At 48.4% G+C, this 20,350-nt stretch overlaps 1 protein-coding gene across 2 annotated transcripts in view; it reads left to right on the top strand.

The window, feature by feature from the left end:
• Nucleotides 1-20,350, top strand: part of TPCN1 (two pore segment channel 1) — a 42,165-nt gene that overhangs the window by 18,855 nt on the left and 2,960 nt on the right. For both annotated transcript variants that reach the window (XM_058037223.1, XM_058037224.1), the window contains 23 exons: nt 1,138-1,314; nt 2,177-2,290; nt 3,145-3,275; nt 4,449-4,537; nt 5,113-5,147; nt 5,688-5,746; nt 6,479-6,578; nt 7,464-7,580; nt 8,432-8,556; nt 10,126-10,174; nt 10,372-10,435; nt 11,183-11,227; nt 12,422-12,478; nt 12,569-12,622; nt 12,961-13,033; nt 13,231-13,338; nt 14,494-14,565; nt 15,421-15,510; nt 16,179-16,294; nt 16,951-16,997; nt 17,384-17,537; nt 18,832-18,968; nt 19,641-19,721. In XM_058037223.1, coding sequence (XP_057893206.1) covers nt 1,138-1,314; nt 2,177-2,290; nt 3,145-3,275; nt 4,449-4,537; nt 5,113-5,147; nt 5,688-5,746; nt 6,479-6,578; nt 7,464-7,580; nt 8,432-8,556; nt 10,126-10,174; nt 10,372-10,435; nt 11,183-11,227; nt 12,422-12,478; nt 12,569-12,622; nt 12,961-13,033; nt 13,231-13,338; nt 14,494-14,565; nt 15,421-15,510; nt 16,179-16,294; nt 16,951-16,997; nt 17,384-17,537; nt 18,832-18,968; nt 19,641-19,721 — 2,094 coding nt within the window. The remainder of the gene's footprint in view (nt 1-1,137; nt 1,315-2,176; nt 2,291-3,144; nt 3,276-4,448; nt 4,538-5,112; nt 5,148-5,687; nt 5,747-6,478; nt 6,579-7,463; nt 7,581-8,431; nt 8,557-10,125; nt 10,175-10,371; nt 10,436-11,182; nt 11,228-12,421; nt 12,479-12,568; nt 12,623-12,960; nt 13,034-13,230; nt 13,339-14,493; nt 14,566-15,420; nt 15,511-16,178; nt 16,295-16,950; nt 16,998-17,383; nt 17,538-18,831; nt 18,969-19,640; nt 19,722-20,350) is intronic.

Genomic DNA, 20,350 nt, shown 5'->3' with positions numbered 1-20,350 from the left:
TGGGCTCTGTGCAGGGCTGGCTCTGTCCTGCTCCAGCCCAGCTCTCTGACCCAGCAGTGTTTGTTCTGAACCCCAGTGTGAGCTGGATCCAGTGAGACACACTGGGAACCCTCTCCTGAGCGAGTCTGGAGAATGCTTCCCTTCCTAAAGGAGAGTTCCCTGACCTCGTTATCCTTTTGCAATCACAGCTATTCTGCTTTGATAGTAATAGCTTGGCTGTCCTTGCAGTAATTGCCGTCCTGGGAAGATGTTAATTTAAACAAAACCTCACCACTTCTTGTGCATCTGTGTGGCCCTGCTGGGGAAAAGTGATCTCTTATGACAGTTCCCAAGAGGCAGCAAGTTTCCTGTGAGTGACAAAAGCTCCCTTGCCAGAACTGTTGACTCGAGAAAAAGAAGAAGCTGTCGTGTGGTTCTGATAAAAACCCTCTAAAATCTCCCCAAACTAAGTTTCATCCTAGGGGTAAAAATAGTCACGATGTAGCTGTTTGAAAATCAGTTGTAGGCAAAGTGTTAAGATGGAGCATCTGACCTTTTAATGTTAATTAAGCTTTCTAGTTAAGAGGGAGTGACAAATCAGCATAGAGACTTGTTAATTTTGCATAGAGCCTGTCTTACATTCCTGAAGCAGAAAACACTGTGTGTGCTCCAATGTTTTCTCCCAGACATTTTGCAAGGCCAAGATAAGGAGGAACAACTGTCAGCCAGGTGCCCTGGAGCTTATCTGGGTGTTTTCGTGTTCTGTCCTGGAGAAGTTTAATCAAATAAGTCTGTAAACATGTGGAAATAGTTGCAAGTAAATGAAGTGCTGTGTTTGTGTTGGGATGTTGGCTGAAGTTTCTTTGCCTGCCTTTACAAACTCTCCCAGCTCTCTGCCTCATCGTGAAAAGGCTCAGGGGTTTCTGAAGCAGGAGTTTGTGGGTATTAAAGAGTTTCATTACTGAAATGTGGTTATGAGCAGAAGGGGATGTCCCGTGTGTGTAGAGTCCATTCCTCAATAAACACATCAACAACAGGCTGTAAATGGGAGTAGTCTGTTGGGAATTGTATCTAATCCCTATAAAATCTGCATTCTTCACTCTTTTATAGCACCAAGAGTCACTAATGCTGTTCCCTCCTTTATTCCTGCTGCCCTAGGAAGGAGAAAATAATGACAAGTTCTTCACCCACCCCAAAAATGCCAAAGCACTCGCTGCCTACCTCTTTGCACACAACCACCTTTTCTACCTGATGGAGCTGAGCACGGCCCTGCTGCTGCTGCTGCTGTCCCTGTGCGAGGCCCCAGCCGTCCCCATGCTCCGCCTGGGCATCTTTGTGAGTACCTGGCCCTCTGCAGCCTGGGGAGGAGGGAAATGGTGGCTAAACCGAGAGGAAGGAGGAGGCAGTAAGAGGAAAAAAATCCACCTGCTTTGTTCTGTAAATGGTTGACAGCAGATAGGCCAGACAGCAAAACTTCCTTTTTCCGTCTGATCTAGGCAGACCACAATGAAAGTGATACTCATTTTGTGTTATCAATTTGTGCAGTTCTTCATTTAGTAACAGAAATTGGTGGGTTTTTCCTTTTTCATGAGATAACTCAGCAGTCTGTGGGCTTTGTTGAGGTGGTTTCAAAGCTGTTGTCAGGGCTGGTGTCATTACCCCATCACCACCACTGGTTCCTAGAACACAGATCGGGACCTTCCCTGTGATTATCCAGAATGTCTAATTCAAGGAAAAACCCTTCTCTGTATAAACTCTCCCTGCCCAGAAGCTCTCCTTCTGTGTTCCACTAAAAAAAAATTACAGTCTCCATCTTTTTTCAAAGTGTTTCTGCTCAAGTTATTGATACATTTGAAACAAAAGGCCGAGATATCAATAAGTTTTTTCCTGTGTTGCTCAAGCCCAGAAGGATTTCAGGAATTTCTGGCCTGGTACTGCTTAGAGAAAAACTGCCCAGGCTTTAATAAAAGCACAAAGCAGTAGATATAGAAATTTTGAAATAGATATAGAATAGATATAGAAATTTTGAAAAACACTGCTATGTTAGCTGTAAAAGAGCGGCTTGGGGTTTTCCTGCATGCCACAAGGCAATGCTCAGACTGCTGTCAAAGCCAGCTGCTCCTTGGAAAAGGAGAAGGAGGGGCAGGAGTGTGGCCTGTGCTGTGCTGCTGTGCTCACCAGACCTGTGCTGCGGCAGGTCCACGCTACCCTGGAGCTGTTCGCGTTAATCGTGGTCGTCTTTGAGCTCTCCATGAAGATGAGGTGGCTGGGCTTCCAAACCTTTATCAGGCACAAAAGGACTATGGTCAAGGTGAGTTTTCTGCTTGATTGTCAAGGTTTCTCCTTTAGAACCTCCAAGAACCAAAGAGCCAGATGCAATCTTGGCCTGCACTGCAGCAGGGTGATGCAGCTGCTGTGTCCCAGCTGCCAGGTGATTCATGTGAGATCCCCTCAGGTCTCAGAATCTCTGCTGCTCACAGTGACCCCCAAAATACATTAGAAAGTCTAAGAAGGAGTCAGAACTCTTCTGTTCTTGTTCTCAAGGTTGTTTATTGTGTCTTACCTATAAAATGCTTTCTCTGGCCTGCCGAGGTCCATTCAGCAGGTCAGACAGAGGCACTCTGCCTGCCCCTAGGGTGGTGTTATCTTTTTATACTAAAAACTACATGTACATTATTTACCATAACTTCCCACTGCCTATCACCTATGTTAGACAGTGAGCTTCTACTCTAAACCAATCCAAAAGTGCTAGCATCACCCAGAAGATGGAAGCTAGGAAGAAAGGAAAAAGGACAAGGCATGCCCAAATTCCTCTAGGAAGAAAAAGGATAAAGGACAAGGCACACCCAAATTCCTCCATCTTGGGGCCCCAAGCCCCCATTCTAAAAACCTCCAAAATCTATTTTTTCACCCTGTGACAGACTATTATTCTACTTAAACTCTTTTGACTTGTAATTCTTCATATAAAGGTGGTAATTTGCTCCATGGGTCAAGATCAGAGGCACAGGGGGCTGGGGCTCTGTGCCAAGGTCTCTGAGCTCCCTGGGCAGGGCAGCCAGAGGGATGTCCTGGGTTCCAACGCTCAGGGACACCTCCCATCCCTCAGATGTGCAGATGCACAGGTGTTGAGGCCGAGCTTTGCCTGTGATCCCCCCTGTCTTGCAGACGTGTGTGCTGTTGGTGCAGTTCATCGAGGCCATCGTGGTGCTGGTGCGCCAGACCTCGCACGTGCGCATCACCCGCGCCCTGCGCTGCATCTTCCTCGTGGACTGCCGCTACTGTGGGGCTGTCAGAAGGTGATGCTGGGCTCTGCCCTCGCTCCTGGGGCTGGGCTGGAGGGAAAGCACTCAGATCTTGGAGTTGGGCATGGGTTTTGGGTCTTCAAAGAGATGGGAGATGTTGTAGTTGTTGTAAAGTTGTTTATTGCGTGAATACGTCGGTCTCGAAGAGTTCGGAGTATTGAGGTCCGTGCTAAAGCTTCCTGGCGTAGAGTCCTGATGTTCTGAGCAGCAGCTAGCAGCTACTATCCCTCTTTTCCTTCTCCTTTGCACCCCAATACAGATGGTTTTTATTCATAAATCATCCAATGAGCTAAAAACACAATTCTAAAATATTCTTCCTATCTGAGCTTGATTCTAATGTGTGAAAGCAGTGTCAGTTCTTACCCAAAATCTACACATGTAGTTCTGTCTGTTCATGCAAATAGTTCTGTCTGTTCTATCCAGAAATGCAAGCAGTGTTCTGTTTTCATTATGCCTAGCACTAAGTTAATTTTGTGAAAGGTAACACTACTGAACTTTAAACTAGACTTTAGGGCTTTTACTAGTTAACACAGTTTCTTAAGACACTTAAAATATATTTCTACTTACTTAAAACTAAAGCTTACACTTTTACTTCATTTCTGTGTGGCTTAATATATTTCATTTTCTCTAAAGGTTCCAATTTAATCCCTGCATTCCTTTCTCTCTCTGAGGGACTCAGAGAGGCTTCTATTTCATGCATTCCAACAAAATCCTGCAAGCATCCAGGGAAAATCAGTGTCTTTCACTGGCATTTGTGTTGGAGATGGTTCCACTGTGAGCTAAGTGTGGATGTGCTGGTGGTGCACAGGGCTTGGGGTGTATAAACCAGCTCAGAGAGACCAGCACAGGGTGTGGCTGCCCTGGCCCTGCTCCTGGGCTTGCCTGGAAGCTGCACAGTGAATCAGGGCTGGTCTTCAGTCTGCAGAAGCAGAGCTGACAACATGACATTAGTGTTGTTTGCAGTACCTGAGAGCTGACTGCAAAGGACAGATGGGTAGCTTGGAAATGATCCTAATTTAGCAAGCTTTCTACTTTTGATCCTTGGAGGGAGTGGGAAGAAAGCCCTCAAGTGTGGGGGGGTGGTGGTGGGTTATTTTCTTTCCCCTGACAACCTGGAGGAGTAAATGTGCAAATTTTAATTTATTAATGTTTTCTCTTATTTTTCAGAAATCTGCGACAGATCTTCCAGTCCCTCCCACCATTTATTGACATCCTTCTCCTCCTGCTTTTCTTCATGGTGATTTTTGCTATTCTGGGTGAGTTGTATTATGGGTGGAGAAGTGATGCTCTTAACCAGTGATTGTCCAAAAGCAACATGAGCAGCCTGGATGAATGTAAAGCTGATCAGATCCAAAGTGTTGCCAGCATCTTCCATTTATTCCATTTCATCTGCAGTCTTCAGGCAGAGTTAAAACATCCAAAACATCTGAAGGCTGAGTATTTAATTTTGAGACAAAAGCCCTTTTGACCTCTTCCAGAGCACAGTCAGTGGTGTGTGTTTTCAAGTTCTGCTTCCACCAGCTCTGCCTCAATGCTGACTTTATTCTGCATCCCCACAAATGCATGTGTCTGGAGTGTACCTGCTACAGCCCAAACCATTCCCAGAAAGTTTATTTCCCAAAAGGAGCAGGGAAATGCCAATGACATCTATTGGCAAATCTCTGTGGAAAAAGTCTTCCAGATACTCCCATCCTCAGGGTGTCAGAGAGGATTTGCTGTTAGTGGGACCTTCCCTTTGGGAACTGCTCCACTGCTCAACATTGAACTGACTTTATTTTTGTTTGTTTTTTCTCCTTTCTCTCCTCCTCTATTTTCTCTGCTGCCTCTTTAGGTTTTTACTTGTTTTCTCCTAACCACTCGGATCCAGTGAGTATCTTGATTTTTTTCATTAAGAATTCAGCATTACAGTGCAGTCATAGTTTATTAAACCATGTGAGATCAAACACTGGCTGCTCCTGGCAGTGCCACTCTGCTTTACCCTCTGTGGGGAGGAAGACTGTGGAAGGAGCTTCCTCCAAGAGAGGATGTCCCAAAGGGAGCATTCTCAAAGTTGTTCCTTGTTCTTGGTTCCTTCATTCAGCCAGAAGAGCCACCTGCCACTGTCCCCAGGGGAGGAGGTGTCTGGGGCAAAGCTCAGCCACTTCCACTGCTGTGGTCAGAGTCCAGCAGCCACTGGTTCTTGCTGCTGCCTGGGAAAAATACTTATAAAAATGTGCTTTTGGTTTAACCCTTACACACCATTTCTCAGGGAAATTTAAAAGTGCTGAAGCACTTTTCCCTATGGAAGGCATCAGGGAATTGTGGGTGTGCCTGTATCCAGAGGGGTGGGGGAACTGGTTGTTTCTTTGAACAAAATGTCCCTGTGAGTTCCTGCTTGCATTTTGTCATGGGAATTTTTTCTTTCAGTACTTCAATACCTTAGAGAACAGCCTGGTGAATCTCTTTGTGCTTTTGACTACTTCAAAGTAAGTTCATGCTCTTCTATCTCAGCCTTTCTCTTTGTCCCAAAGGAGTCTGGCAGAGCCAAGAGTTTATCTGCAGAAATGCTCTGTCTCTAAATATGTGACCCCTTTCCTCTGCTTGAGAGAGAGAGATGTGCAGGGTCAGCCTGCATGGGAAGAGCTGCTATTCCATTTTGCTTTAGGACACTGTGACCTCAGCTGCAGAGTTATCTCTAAGGACTCAGATGTCTTCATCACTGTGAGGGCACTAAGGGGGAAACAGCTTTGTTAGGCCTTGGTGCAAGAAGGGAAAATGTGTTTGTGCTCCTTTGTCAGCCAACAGCTCACTGTTGAGACCCAGCTTCCCATTCCTGTGCTGCACTTCACCTGTCTGCAGGGAAATTGGGATAACAGCAGTGAGTAAATATTGATCTGCTGTCAGGCAGAGCCCTGGGGATTAGGAAATTAGCAAAGGATGGAAGAAATCTGAGGTGGTAACACCTGCACTGAGGCTGTACTGCTGTTGTTAAGTACCAAAGCATAGCCCTTAACCACACCACAAATCCCATTTGGTGTTTGGGGTGTGTGAGGATTGCACTTGCCACATTTATTTTTATTCTGAATTTTGTACAAATGTGCAGATCTGTAGATGTGAGTTCACACACACACACACCCCCTGCCCTGTGCCTGTTGCTGTGCAGTGGGCTGTGTACCATGAGATTTTTGGGGCTCACCCTTGTGTCCTTTGGGGTGCAGTTTCCCTGATGTGATGATGCCGTCCTACGCCCGCAACCCCTGGTCCTGTGTGTTCTTCATCGTGTACCTCTCCATCGAGCTCTACTTCATCATGAACTTGGTGAGTGCCCAGGGGAGCACTTCCCTTCCCTCTGCCTGCTTGTGGAGCTCATTGCTCAGCAGAGCCTTCCCCATTCCCAGAACTGCTCTGCAATCATCTCAGACCCTTTGGCAGAACACTTCTAGAGGTGGCAGCTTGGCTACAGATAGAACTCTTTTAATGTCTAACCATGAGGAATTGAACTAAATCACAGAAAACCAAATTATATGAGCATCTTTCAACTACTCTCCCATTAATATCGTGCTTGGAGTGACATACTCAGTTACATGAAATTTATTATCCTTCTCTGTCTTAATTATTTATCATAAAATGGCATTTTATTATCTGGACTTGCCCGAAATACTTTGTAAATCAGTTTGAAGGGGATGGAATTACTCAGGATGGCAGGGCTGCAGTGCTGATCACTGCAGAGTGAGAGCATGGCTGCCCAGTGGAGGATGTGAGTGCTGGAAAAGGCCTTGCCCAAGGAGCTGAGGAATTCTGCAGCCCAGGGTGAGAGATTTGATGCTTGTGGTTGGATTTCACTGCCTCCCCAGATGGAGGGTTGGCTTTGCTGTGTGTTAGCCAAAGCTCCCAGGAAGGGTGGATCCAGAGAGCAGCCCCCAAACCCTGCTTTCCAGGGACAGATCAGGGCATTTTAATCTTTTGATACGGTTTTCTGCTGGCATTTTTGTAGCTCTTAAAACCCACTAGCAGGTGTTGAGAGGCCAGAAACATCTGGACCTCCTCTAAAAAGTGGATCAGATCTTGGGGATCCCTTTGTGGGATCCCTGCTGCCAGCAGGACCTCACCGACCCCATCAGCATCTGCTGTGCCTCCCTGAAACCCTGCAGAGTATAAAGGTCAAAACAGCACTTATTTCTTATTTTTTTCCTGTCTTCTCAGCTTCTGGCTGTTGTGTTTGACACCTTCAATGACATTGAGAAGAGGAAGTTCAAGTCCCTGCTGCTGCACAAGCGCACGGCCATCCAGCACGCGTACCGGCTGCTGGTCACCAAACAGGTACAGCTGGGCCAGCAGCACCCTGGCCTGGCTGCTGACCTCCAAAAAATGGCTTTTATCACTCTTCATTGTGATCAGGCTCACCATGGGCTGGGGTTTTTTTCATTCATGTTCACCTCTGTTAGCAGAGAAAAAGCAGAGCTCTGAATTTCAGCCCTGCGTGAGGTTATGGCTTGGTGAAATGAGGGAGGTTTGTTCTGGAGTGCATGTGATCATTGATTTCTCTCTGAATCACTCTGGGTCACTTGAGGACTTGTTTGGCTTACCAGGCATCACTACTGAGAGGAGGGTTGGGTCATACAATTGAAAATACAATCCATTTTCCAGATCCTGCACAAGTGAGTAGTGCAGAAACAGAAGGAGTTCACCTACAAACAGCTTTTAACAGAGAGAAGCACTGTGGGGAGAAAGTTGAGTTCTTGCTTAACTTGTTGGAGCAGCAAGAGAAATAAGACCCAAAAATAACTAACCCACTTCTAGCAGATTAGTTCATGTTTAGTGCACATAGCTGATGGTCTTAAAAAAGTGCCATGGTGGGATCTCTTAGGCTGCCTGCTAATTTCCCAAGAAGAGGGGTTGAACTCTGCTTGGGGTGTCTGGTTGGACAATTTTCAGGTGATGGGGCAGCAGGGAACAGTTCTGCATTTGCTGAAGGGACCCATTGCCAGAAAGGCTTTCTGATCTCTGTGCCCTGGGACGAGCTTGGTGTGTTAAAGTAATAGCTCAGGGTGCTTTGGGGGCTCAGTTATAACGGATGAAATCCTGCTTAAAACAAATCCAGAGTGAGAATTAAAAGCTCTGTTCATTCCTGCGTGCTGCTGCTGCTTCTGACAGCGTTCCTTTGTTGCCAGAGGCCATCTGGAATTTCCTTCAAGCACTTTGAAGGGCTGCTGCGGTTCTACAAGCCTCGGATGTGTGCCAGGGAGAGATATCTCACCTTCAAAGCACTGAACCAGAGCAATACCCCTTTAGTCAGGTAGGATGGTCCTGCTGCTGTGTCACTCACATATTTTATAAAAATCCTTTCACTGGGATTTTTCTCCTGAGAAGCTGAGAAGCCTCAGAAAAGAAATGTCAACAATAACTGTCTGATGGCTGTGGAATGCGGTCTGGAGATGATTTACCAAAAGCTGCATCTTTGGTCTCATGTGGATTCTTTTTACTTGGTGACCAATCATGGTCCAGCTGTGTCAAGGCTCTGGTCTGTCAGAGATTTTATCATCATTCTTTGCTAGCCTTCTTATGTGTCCTTTCTCTTTCTTAAGTATAGCATTTTTAATATAATATATATAATAAAATAATAAATCAGCCTTCTGCAAGATGAAGTCAAGATTCTCATCTCTTCCCTCATCCTGGGGACCCTCAAACACCACCAGCACACTGCTGCACCCAGAGCAGGGAGCTTGCTGCACTCCCTGCAGCTGGGCAGTGCTTTGGAGAGGATGGCTGGGTTTATGGAATGAGTGTTGGGTTTTTCTAGGGAGTTGGGAGGGGTGGGTACCCTGAGAGCTGAGGTGCTGGAGTTCCTGCGTGCCCTCTTGTGGATGCAGCCCTGCTGGCACTCCCAGGCAGGAGCTGCTTCCCTCTCCCCTGGCAGAGCAGAGGGAGCAGGAGCTGGGGAGCAGCACTGGAGCCTGCCTGGAGCATTTCCTCACTCAGTGCAGCCTCCCAGCTTTTAACAAGTTTTTGCTTTTTCCCAGCAGCTGGCTGTCCCCCCCAGGGTTTTGTTAATTAAAATTTGGTTCTGCTGGTGCTTTCAGGGCTGCCATCCTCTGTGTTATGAGGCAGAGAATTGCCATTCTGGTGGGGGTGGGTGCAGCTAACTCCAGCCAGCAAGGGAGAAGAGGGAATTAGAGCAGGAGACCTTCTCTTCCTTTTCCTTTGTTCTGGCCACAGACAGGTTCCAAGTGAGTCTCCTATGAAACTGGTGCTGATGCTTCTCCTTGAAGTCAAGTGCCACAGAGAAGTATTGAAAATGGCACAGGGAGAAAGACTGAGTTGTGGAATTCAGGCACCCATGTCACCAGTAAGAGTCAGAGAAGTTCAGCATCCTCACTTCCAGACACACAAAAGCTGTTACAGGCCTGACCTGGGCACCTAGACAGGCACTCATGTTCTATGAGTTTCTTTGCTTTCATGTCCTTTTTCAAACTTCATTTTTACCTTGAAAAGAAAATGTGCAAGGATGATAGAAAAGGACTGTAGGAGTAATTAAGCCAGTCCAAGACTTCTTCATGAAGAGCAGTGCAATCTCCATCCCTTGGAGCTGGCATCTAAGCCTCAGGTCTTTCCTCTCACTGGGGTTCAGCAGAGTCAGAGTTTCCCTTGAGGCTGAAGCATTACAGAAAGGAGATTCTGGCTATTGTCAATCAGGAACCTTTGGCCAGGCTGGGAGGAGGTCACTGCTGAGTCCTGTCAGCTGTGGCTGCAGTTCTGATAAGGAGTTAATGACTTCCAGGACTCTCCACTGGTGATGTCTGACAGGGACAATTAAGGATCTGCTCACCCTCAAGGCTCTGATCAGATGTTTCTTTCTGTTTTGCAGTCTAAAGGATTTTTACAATTTCTATGAAGTTGTTGGCTTAAAATGGAAGGTAAGAGTTTGTTGGGTGGAGAGGAAAGAAAACCGTGTGTGGGAGGGAGAGAAAAGGAGTGGTTAGAGAGGAGCTGGGTGAGAAACAAGGCAATCTGAGAGAAGCAGTGCTGGGGTAGGGTGGGTCTCCATCCCTGGCCTGTTTTTGTGCCTGGGTGTGGCTCTGGCTGCTGCTGACCGAGGCTGTTGTGCTTCCAGGCCAAGCGGAACCGCGAGCACTGGTTCGATGACCTGCCACGGACTGCCTTCCTCATCTTCAAAGGTAACTCACTCTGTCCATGGCACCACGGGCTCAGCTGGCAGGAACAGCATTCTTTACAAAGACAGGACACTCTGAAGGGCCTTGCTCTTGTGTCCCTGGCAAACACCTGAGGGAAGGCATTCTAACCAACTCCATGTGCATCCAGAGCCTCTGAGGCCAGAGATTTGGATTCAGAGTCTCCAGGGAGGATTCTGTCGTGGAAATATTCCTGCAGTGACTGTGGGATTTGGGTTGTCACAAAAGCTCTTAGGCTGCCTGGTCCCATTCAGGTCAAGGACAGCAGTTTGGGAAGGGAAAAAGAGAGGCCTGAAACCCCCATCAGAGTCATGTCTTGCCAATTTACCCCGTGTCCCAAGTTCCCTGACTGGATGTCACCATTCAGAATTAAGAACCTGCAGCTCTTCTGAGGTGGTGTGTGTTCCTGATGCAAACACAGCTGCCACAGGAGCCCTCAGAGCTCTGCTGATGCTCCCAACCCTCCTTGCTGTTCCAAACACAGAGCATTTACCTCTGTCCACCCCAGAATTAGCACATAGAGACCAAACAGGGCCTCTTGGGGGCTAAGAATAAGGACTTCGTTGATGTTAAAATTCTAAAAGATATTTAAACTTGTTCCCAAAAAGTGGAAGTTAATCATCTGCTGATCTGTTTAGCTTCTATGGCAAATGTCTCTAGGGAGAAGAGGGAGGGATCTGTCGTGTGGAGGATGGTGTAAACATTTGTTTTGTCATCCTTTCCTTTACACAGGCATCAACATCCTGGTGAAGTCCCGTGTGTTCCAGTACACCATGTGTGAGTAGGAATGATCTGCTTGGCTCCCTTGCTCGTGTGGCTCTGGTGTGCTGGCTCTGCCAGCCCTCCAAGGAATTTGGAGGATATGTCACAGAATTCACAGAATGACCAAGCTGGAAGAGACCTTCAAGATCATGGAGTCCAACCCAGCTTCAGCACCTCAGTTAAATCCTGGCACTGAGTGTCACATCTAGGCTTTGTTAAACACACCCAGGGATGGGGACTCCACCACCTCCCTGGGCAGCCATTCCAGAACTTTATCACCCTTTCTGGAAAAAAAGTTTTCCTGATATCCAACCTAAATTTCCCCTGGTGCAGCTCCAGGCTGTGTGCTCTGGTTGTGTCAGTTCCTGCAGACAGAGCCCAGCCCCAGCTGAGCACAGGCACCTTTCAGGAGCTGCAGAGAGTGATGAGGGCACCCCTGAGTCTCCTTTTCTCCAGGCTGAACAATCCCAGCTCCCTAAGGGGTTCCTCACAGGGTTTGTGTTCCCAGCCCCTCACCAGCCTTGCTGCCTCCTCTGCATGCACTCAAGCATCTCAACATCCTTCCCAACCTTGCTGTGGTCTGAGCTGTGGTTCATGGACAAGTTTTGGAGTTTTGGTGGGGAGGGAGGGAACTGCTGCATTGTCCCAGCAGCCTGGGCTCTCACCCCTTGTTCTGGAGAGCCTCCCTGGCTCACTGCACAGCACCTCTGTGGGGCTTGTTGCATTTAGGTGGGTTGGTGGTCAGCTTTCCCAGAATTTGGGGGATTTATTTTACAGCTGAAATATTCTGGATAAGGAAGTGCCTCCCCAGTGAGGCACATTCTGTTTGCTCTCAAGGAGCTGTGAGCATCCTCACTGCTGGAGGGATTGCTTGGCAGCTGAGCTGCCTGAGGCAGGGAATCTGTGCTTCTCTCCTCTAGAGGAGGAAGAGTGCTTCCTCCTGCTGCTACGTGCTGGCTTCTAAGTGATTGTTCCTGCTCAGTAATTTGGGTTTTTTTTACATTTTAGTTTTGCTTCTTTTTGAACATAAAGGCACTGCCTCTCTTAAAGGCCTGGAGAAAGACATGGGGGAAGACTCACAATTTATGAGTTCCCTTTGCTCATTGATTGGAACCAATGCCACTTGTCCTATATTGCATTCTTTTTGTTGGCCTACGAAATGGATACCCAGGAGTGGTTTTGCTATGGGGTTTTTCCTTTCTTTTCCAGACACTGTGGTGGCTGTGAATGGAATTTGGATTCTTGTTGAAACCTTCATGCTGCAAGGTAGCCAACATCACAGCTTGTTGCTCCACTGTGGTGCTGAGGGGTTGGAAAAAAGGGAGGACTTGAGAAAGCTGTTCTTGTGTCTTGCAGGAGGGAATTTCTTCTCCAGGAATGTCCCTTGGAGCTACGTAGTCTTCCTCACAAGTAAGCTGATGCCTCCCAGCAGAGCTGTGTCATTTCCTGAGGAGCTGGGGAGGGAACTGAAGTTATGGGTGTAGAGCCTCCATCCAGAACAATGGTGTGCCTGACAGGGATTGTTTTGTAGACTCCTCCAGAGAGAAATCTCCATGAACACAGGGACATGTGTTGATTTGGAGGGGAAAAGTCTCTTTGGCACCTCACTGAGAATGAGGAGGTTGGGTGGGGTCTGTTAAACCCCTGTTTAACAGAAATCCTTTAAAACCACCACACATCCATGAGGGCAGGGCTCCCCATGGGCCTTTCCTGTGGGGCTGCTCATTGCTGCTGCTCTTGTGTTGCAGTCTATGGCGTGGAGCTGCTCCTGAAGACCACTGGGCTGGGGCCTGTGGAGTACCTGTCCTCAGGCTGGAATCTGTAAGTGCACATCCACCTTTTTGGGCTGGAAACACCAACTCCTGAGCCAAGCCTGGAGACAGGAGGCCATCAGCCAAATGTTATCATCCTTCTGCTCCTGGCCTCGTGCATCTTGTTAGGCTGGAGCAGCACCAACCCCTCTTGCCTGCTGATAAATCATTGCTCTTACATTAATTTTATTTCATTTTTCTTGCCAGCTTTGACTTCTCAGTCACCCTGTTTGCATTTTTGGGGCTCATGGCACTGGCTTTCGACATGGAGCCCTTTTACTTCATCGTGGTCCTGCGGCCCCTCCAGCTGCTGAGGTGAGCTGGGAAAGGCTGGGAAGGAAGGGAGGGATTCCAGAGAGCAGGTGGGAGAAAGCAGGGCTTGTTTTGCATCAGTCCCACTGGGGACTGAGCTCCTTAGCAGGAGAGGGCAAGGATTGCTCTGTGGGAATGTGACCGTGGCCAACAGGAATTGCGTGGGGTAATGGGATTAGCCCGAGTTATCAAAATGAGAGATAACAAAAACTTGGGTTGGGATATGAACACCCCGTGCTTTGGAGCTTAAGCTGATCTCTAATAGAGATCAAGGGATTTACTGGGGGCAGATTATCCTGTGTCTGCCTTCGTGGGGTTCTTACACCTCCTCTAAATTGTCTGATGCTGTTCAGAGAAAAGCTTTTCTGTCAGGGTGAGATGGTCTGAGCCAGTTTAATAATTTCCATTGAATTGCCAGAAATTACAGTTTTCAAAGGATGCTGCTTTCTAGGGTGAAGCACTGCCCTGCTCCAACTGCATCTCACACTTGGAGCAAGACCATGGCCTGTCACCTCTCTGCAGTTCAGGGCTGATTAACCCTCTCATGTCGAGGTACCCTCACCCTCACAAACACCTCCAGAGCCACAGGGGGAAGGGATTTGAGGTGAAATGTTTCAGTAAAAACAAGCTGATGTAATTTAGCTCTTCAGTGAGGATTTTAAGAACACTTCATGACACTCAAGAGGGGAAAAAAAAAAATAATGTTTTCTCTGTTCCTCCCCTGCCAAAGCCTGTTTGGCAGCTGTGTTTGTAAAGGCTGATGGGGTTGCCAAATCCTAAATTAGCAGGCACAGTGTAGTTTTCTTTCATCAATTTTTATTGGGTCATGGGGGAAACACAGAAAAGCTTGTGTCTGGGGGAAGCAGGAATGCATCCTGACCCTGTACATAAGTTCTTACAATTTTTAGGAGTTTTAAATAGCTGTTTATGCATCATGCCATGTAAAAAGACAGACTTTTTTCCCTGAGACCCTCAGTCCTGTGTCTGATGGGACAGCAGGGAGGTGAGCAGAGACCACTTGAACAAGAAGTTAGGAAAGTCAGGAAACTTCACTGTCATTGCCCTGCAAGGTAGAGAGGGCTGGGATTCTCCTTTTTGCTCTTTCCCCTGACACCAGGAGAGCTGTGGGTGTGGGTAACTCCTGGCCTCTCCTTTCAGGCTGTTCAAGCTGAAGAAACGCTACAGGAACGTGCTGGACACCATGTTTGAGCTGTTCCCTCGCATGGCCAGGTACCACCTCTGCTCTGGGGTGAGGGCAGGGACAGGGCAGTGAAGGTTTGGGGTCACTCTAGGGACCTGGCAACCTGCTGAAGGGATTTGGGGGTGAGGGCAGGGACAGGGCAGTGAAGGTTTAGGGTCAGGCTAGGGACCTGCCCAACCTGCCCTGATGTGTCAGTGGGTAGTTACTGATTCTTCTGAACCACTGGAGTGTTCATCTTCCAATTCCAATTCCAACAACACCAGCACCCTGAGCTCCCCCTGCTTTGGTGGTAGGAGGATAACTAAGAGTTATTTTTAGTTTTTCTCCCCCATCCTAGCTCTTGCTGGAAGACAAAGCCCCTGTGGGAAGAACACTAGCACAAATGCCCTTGGCCCCTGCTGTTCCCTGTCCTCAGCAGGGCCCCTGGAGAGCATTTTTGTGGAATGGTGGGGCAGAGGGAGCTTGAGAGCTGCTCCTCAGCCCTGCCTCCCTGCCAGGAGTCCTGAGCTGGCTGCAGAGCCCTGCTCTTGGCACGGTCCCTGCTGCAAGGATGCGGAGAGGGCACACACAGTGTGTGGTGTTCTTTAGTGAAGGAGCTGTGGAGAGATGTTTATTGAACAGAAAAGGACAGGCTGGGAGGGTATCCAGGCTGCTCTTTGGTTTCTCTCTTCAGTGAGAGAGTGGCAGACTCCTTGTCCAAGGGCTCCCTGAATGAGAGCAGCCAAGAGCTGCAGAGCCCCAGCAGCAGGGAGGGTGGGCTGGGCTTTCCAGTGCTGCTTCCCATCCCTTGGAAATCCCTCCCAGAGCAACCAGCCTAGCATTTTGTGTTTCCCTGCCTTAGCAACTCTCCAGCAGCACAGTGCTCTTTCTGTTTGTGCCTCCAGCCTGGGGTTAACCCTGCTGATCTTCTACTATTGCTTTGCCATCGTTGGCATGGAGTTCTTTGCTGGCGTGGTCTACCCGAACTGCTGCAAGTGAGTACCTCAATCCAGCCCCCTCAAGAGTGCTTCTGGTGCTCAGCCAGCAGCAGGGAGCTCTGGCAGCTCCATTTCCCTGTGGAGAAGTGGCCTGGGGCTGAGTGGGGTTTTGTAGCTAAGGCAACACATGGCAAAAATCCAGGAGATAATTCATTTCTCTTGCCCCATGCCTGGCAGTGTCCAAGGCCGGGTTGGACAGGGCTTGGAGCAACCTGGGATGGTGGAAGCTGTCCCTGCCCATGGCAGGGGGTGGAACTGGATGGGCTTTAAGGTCCTTCCCTACCCAAACCATTCTGTCTCTATGATGCCAGAGTTGCTTGTCCAGCAGCAAATTCACCCAACATAAATTCACCTGCTCCTGGACTCCAAGCTGTGCTGTGCCCTTTTCACCTTTAATGATGGCAAACCACTTGGAAATGCCAAGTTTGAAGGGTGTGAGCCAAGGAACTCAAACTCTCAGTTTCTCTGGTATAATATTTGCTGAATGATTAGAAAGACTCCATGTGCTGTGAAGGGGAGAGGATTCCTTTCAGAGGGAAAGACAAATATTGGCTTAGAGGTAGAAATGGCCACTCTTCTTACCACCTTCTAGAGGGGCTGGTGTTTATAACTTTTTAGATTTTCCTTGCTCTCTGCTGATTCTTTGTCCTGTTTTCTCCACCCAGCACGAGCACAGTCGCAGATTCCTACCGCTGGGTGAACCACACAGTTGGCAACAAAACAGTTGTGGAGGAAGGTTATTACTATCTCAACAACTTTGACAACATTCTGAACAGCTTTGGTAAGGGCACTTTTGTCCCTAGAAAAGATTATCCTGTGTTCCTGCAGAGCTGGATGGCTCTGTAATGCTCATGTGAGCCTGGGACTCTCCCAGGCAGTCCTGCTAATGCGCCTCACTCACATCCTGCTCTTTCTGTCTGGAGAGCTCCAGCTGACTGACTGTGCCAGGATGCTCTGCAGGGTAAGCAGAGGTCTCTCAGAGCCAGCTGGAAGGCAGCAGATCTGTTCTGGCTGGTGATCAGAGCAGAGGTGTTCAAGGAGGGCATTAAGGCACTGCCCTTCTAAAGAACCAGCAGCGTTGCCTCTCTTTAAACCCTCTGATGAAGAATAATTTGAATGTGTTGATTGCTCTCCATGATTTTTCATAATGTGTGAGCAGAGTGCTTATCTCCTGGAGATTTCAGAGCTCTCCATGCCCTCTGGTGAGGAGTCAGGTCTGGTTTCTTTAGGAAACAGAGATGAAGCCATGCTGCAGGTTCTGTGTGTCTGAAGGAATTGCAGTGGGGAGGGTCTGCATTCTCTCTGGATTTGCTGTCTTTATTCAAACTTGGCTTGTGTCAGTCTTGCCTGTCAAACACTTTATCTAAAAATCACTGTAAAGCAGGTCAGGGTGGATAAAACAATTCCCTGTGTGTGTTTTCTCCTTTTTGTGTGCAGTGACACTGTTTGAGCTGACGGTGGTCAACGACTGGTACATCATCATGGTGAGTGATGCAGGCTGCACAGACTGCCACCTTCCACAGCACCACTCCTTTCCTCCCATGGTGCCTTTGTTGCCTGGTATCTTTTGGCCCTGATTGTTGGGAGGCATTTGGCCCCTGCCATGCTGCTGGGCACGTTTCAGGCTTCACAGGCTCGACAAATGAAGTCACCCTGTGCTCCAGTTTGTCACCCTGCTGTCCAAAGCCACCAGCTTTGGATGTTCTGTGTGTTTGCCTGTAGGAACATCTCTTTTTAGCTGCAAGGATCTCTTGGGGCACTGAGCATTGCACCAGCAGTCCCTGGGGGCAGAGTGTTTATGCTTTGATAAGCAGTTAACACTGCTTCTCCCTCCTTTGTGCACTGCTCACTTCTTCCCTCTCCTCTTTAGGAAGGGGTGACATCCCAAACCACTCACTGGAGCCGTCTGTACTTCATGATCTTCTACATTGTGACCATGGTGGTGATGACAATCATCGTGGCTTTCATCCTGGACGCCTTTGTGTTCCGCATGAACTACACTCGCAAGAACCAGGATTCAGAAGGTCAGAGCTGAGGCCTGGCTCACCTGCAGCCTTGTGTCTTCTCTCCCTGGTACTTCATGTCTCTAGGAGAAAATGGGATTGGCCTGGAAAAAACAGATTTTTTAATTTTTTTTTTTAACCTGACATCCTGAGCTAATTCTGTTGCTCGTTGTTCTTTTGCTCGAGCTTGTTCTTTGTGTGATATTTCTGTCTGGTCTTTCTGCTATGCCCCTCATCTCTCCCCCAGAATTCCCCAAAAAGCATGGGTGGGTGTATTTATGTGGCTTTTATATATATCTGTGCGCACACACATGCAAACTTCAACCACTCGAGCCATTTCAGCCAAATTCTTTGAAATAGAAAGTCCGTGTGCATTTCATGCAAGGTTTCTAGGAAACATTGCAGCAGTGATGTAGCAAAGCTCAATGAGGGACCTTGCAGGAAGGGAAGATTGATAATTTTTTTAAACCAATTACCCTTCCTCACTAATGCCCTCACTGGTGGCAGGATGTGTCTCCAAGGTGATTTGCCAGCACTTTTTGCCACGACCTGGAGGACAACAGACACTGCTTGTCCAGTTCTTCCCAAATTTTCTGGTTGTGCTCAGGCTGCTGACTCTGTGCTGGTGTTGGACATGCCTTTCCCTGTAGGAACTGGCAGAGACTGGGCTCTGCATCCCCCTCATCACTTACTCACTGTCCTTTTCCTCCTGAGTGGGGGGTCTGGAACTGCAGGCCCCTTCCTGACCTGCTAATTCAGGTGCCAGAGCCACACTCATGGCTCACAGCCCTTTTCCTGCTGTTCCTTCAGGTGAAAGCTCCACCTCCCTGGGTTTTTAGGCGCCAGAAGATCAAATTTGTGTGTCCCAGGAGCTGTTAATTAGGGAAATATGTGTGATCCTTCCTGCACCCAGTTTGAAGGGAGCAGTGAAGGACATTGGTTAGCCCTGGGCTCCCAAGCTCTCTTAGGCAGATGAAGGTCAAAAGGCAGAAACTCTTAAGTGATATTTCCTAACTTACAGGCCAGCAAAAAAAGCTACAAGATTTATTTTCTTTTAAGATACCAAGGAGCCTGATGAGAATAGTTTGAGTCAGAAGGTTTGCTGGCCCTTCTCACTTGTTAACTTTCTCCCTTCCTTGTTTGGGTTGAACATATCCATGTTCCAGTCACAGAAGCAGGAACAGGCTGCACCTGAGCTCTGGCTTGGCCCTGTGTGCTTTAGCTTTGCCTTCCAGGTTATCATAGCAGCTGCTGAAGCTCATCTTGGTGACTTTTTTTTTCCCCTCTTTCTGTTTCTGTTTCATTGCCTCTCCAGAAGACAATGGCATTGTTCTGGAGAAGGAGATCTCCAAGGAGGAGGTGATTGGCATAATTGAGCTGTACAAGAGGACTTCAGCTGCTACTGAAACAGCTCAGCTGCAGAAGATTGTGTTGCAGATGGACAAATATGGGGTAAGAGGAAACACTGAGAGTACTCACCTTCAGGGAGGGGGGTGTGCCAGGGCCACTGTGTCTGTGTGGAGAGAGAAGATCCACCTGCCTGTGTAGTGTGAGGGCTGAGCTGCTGGAGGGACTGCAGCATCTCAGAATTTTGCTGCTCTGGAAAAGCAGCAGCTGCTCCTTGAATAGCCTTGACAAAGTCTGGTCCCTGCTGCCTCAAAACTTCCCTAAGAGCTGTCCTGGCCCCTGCTGACTGGAAAGAAAGCATATTTATATTTCCTCTAAGGAAGCCACTCTCTCATAATTCTCCTGCTTGTCTCTCTGTGCCATCAAAGAGCACTGGGGCTGGGACAGTCCATGCAGCAGCATGATGGCATTAATTCCTGACCCTTCCTTTCTCCATTGCACTGCTTATGCTTCCATTCTAAAACATTCTATACTGGGAAGATGAGCTCTTGTGTCAGAACTGTTGTCTCATGCAGCTGGGCAGAGCTGAGTGGTTGTTTTAGCAATGGCCATGGTACCCCAGTGTCATCATGGCACAGGGGCTGCAGCCTCTCAGGTGACAGCAGAAGGAGCCTGGGATGGCCTGAGCTCATCAGTGGGTGATGCTTGAAGTTCCAGCTGCTCAGTGACTGATGAATGTCTGTCTTGGTGTTTCCTCCTCCTTCCCCAACTCTCCAGCAAATGTCCACAGTGTTCCTGGGACGCAGGTCCAGGACCAAGAGTGACCTGAGTATGAAGATGTATGAGGAGGAGATCCAGGTATGTGGGGCTGAGCTGGCGCTGCCAGCAGGTCTGTGGTGAGAGCATTCCCTGGGATAACAGCCCATCCTGTCCTTTCAAGCACTGGGCACTGCTTTCTCTGAGCCCAGGGTTTGTTACCCCACAGGGCACATCAGAGCTCCTCAGCGGCTGCAGGTGTGACAGTGACCACCCTGGGGGTGTGCACAGGCACTCCTGCTATGCTGAGCTGCCCTGGGCTCCCCAGGTCTCTGCTGGGGCTGTGAGCACACTTTGGTGCTGCCCAGGGCTTGGCTGCTGAGCACAGAGCTCTTAAACCTCTGGAATGTGGTTGTGTGTGAGCTTAGGTGTGTCTGTCTGACACAGAAAGCAAGGCTGGCTTGTCCCAAGCTGGCCTGCCTGGTTTGCAGGCTGAGCAGCATGGGAGACAGGTAAATCAGCAGATTCCCTGGAGTTTTAGCAGCACTTTCCTGCCAGTGCCACCCATGGTCAGGAGCTTTCTGCCATGGGCTTGGTCACTGCCAAAGGCAGTTGAAGGTCATAGGCTAATGATTAGTGCTGAAAAAAATTAATCTTATAACCATTTGGATCTGTCCTTTGTCCCCAGAGCAGACAGACTGGGGCTGAGTCTTGAGTCCCCCTAAGGAAAA

This window comes from Melospiza georgiana, chromosome 18, assembly GCF_028018845.1.
Source record: "Melospiza georgiana isolate bMelGeo1 chromosome 18, bMelGeo1.pri, whole genome shotgun sequence".
In the NCBI taxonomy this organism is placed as follows: domain Eukaryota; kingdom Metazoa; phylum Chordata; class Aves; order Passeriformes; family Passerellidae; genus Melospiza; species Melospiza georgiana.
The sequence above is the reverse complement of the archived record's forward strand: the minus strand, read 5'-3'. Positions and strand labels throughout refer to the sequence as shown.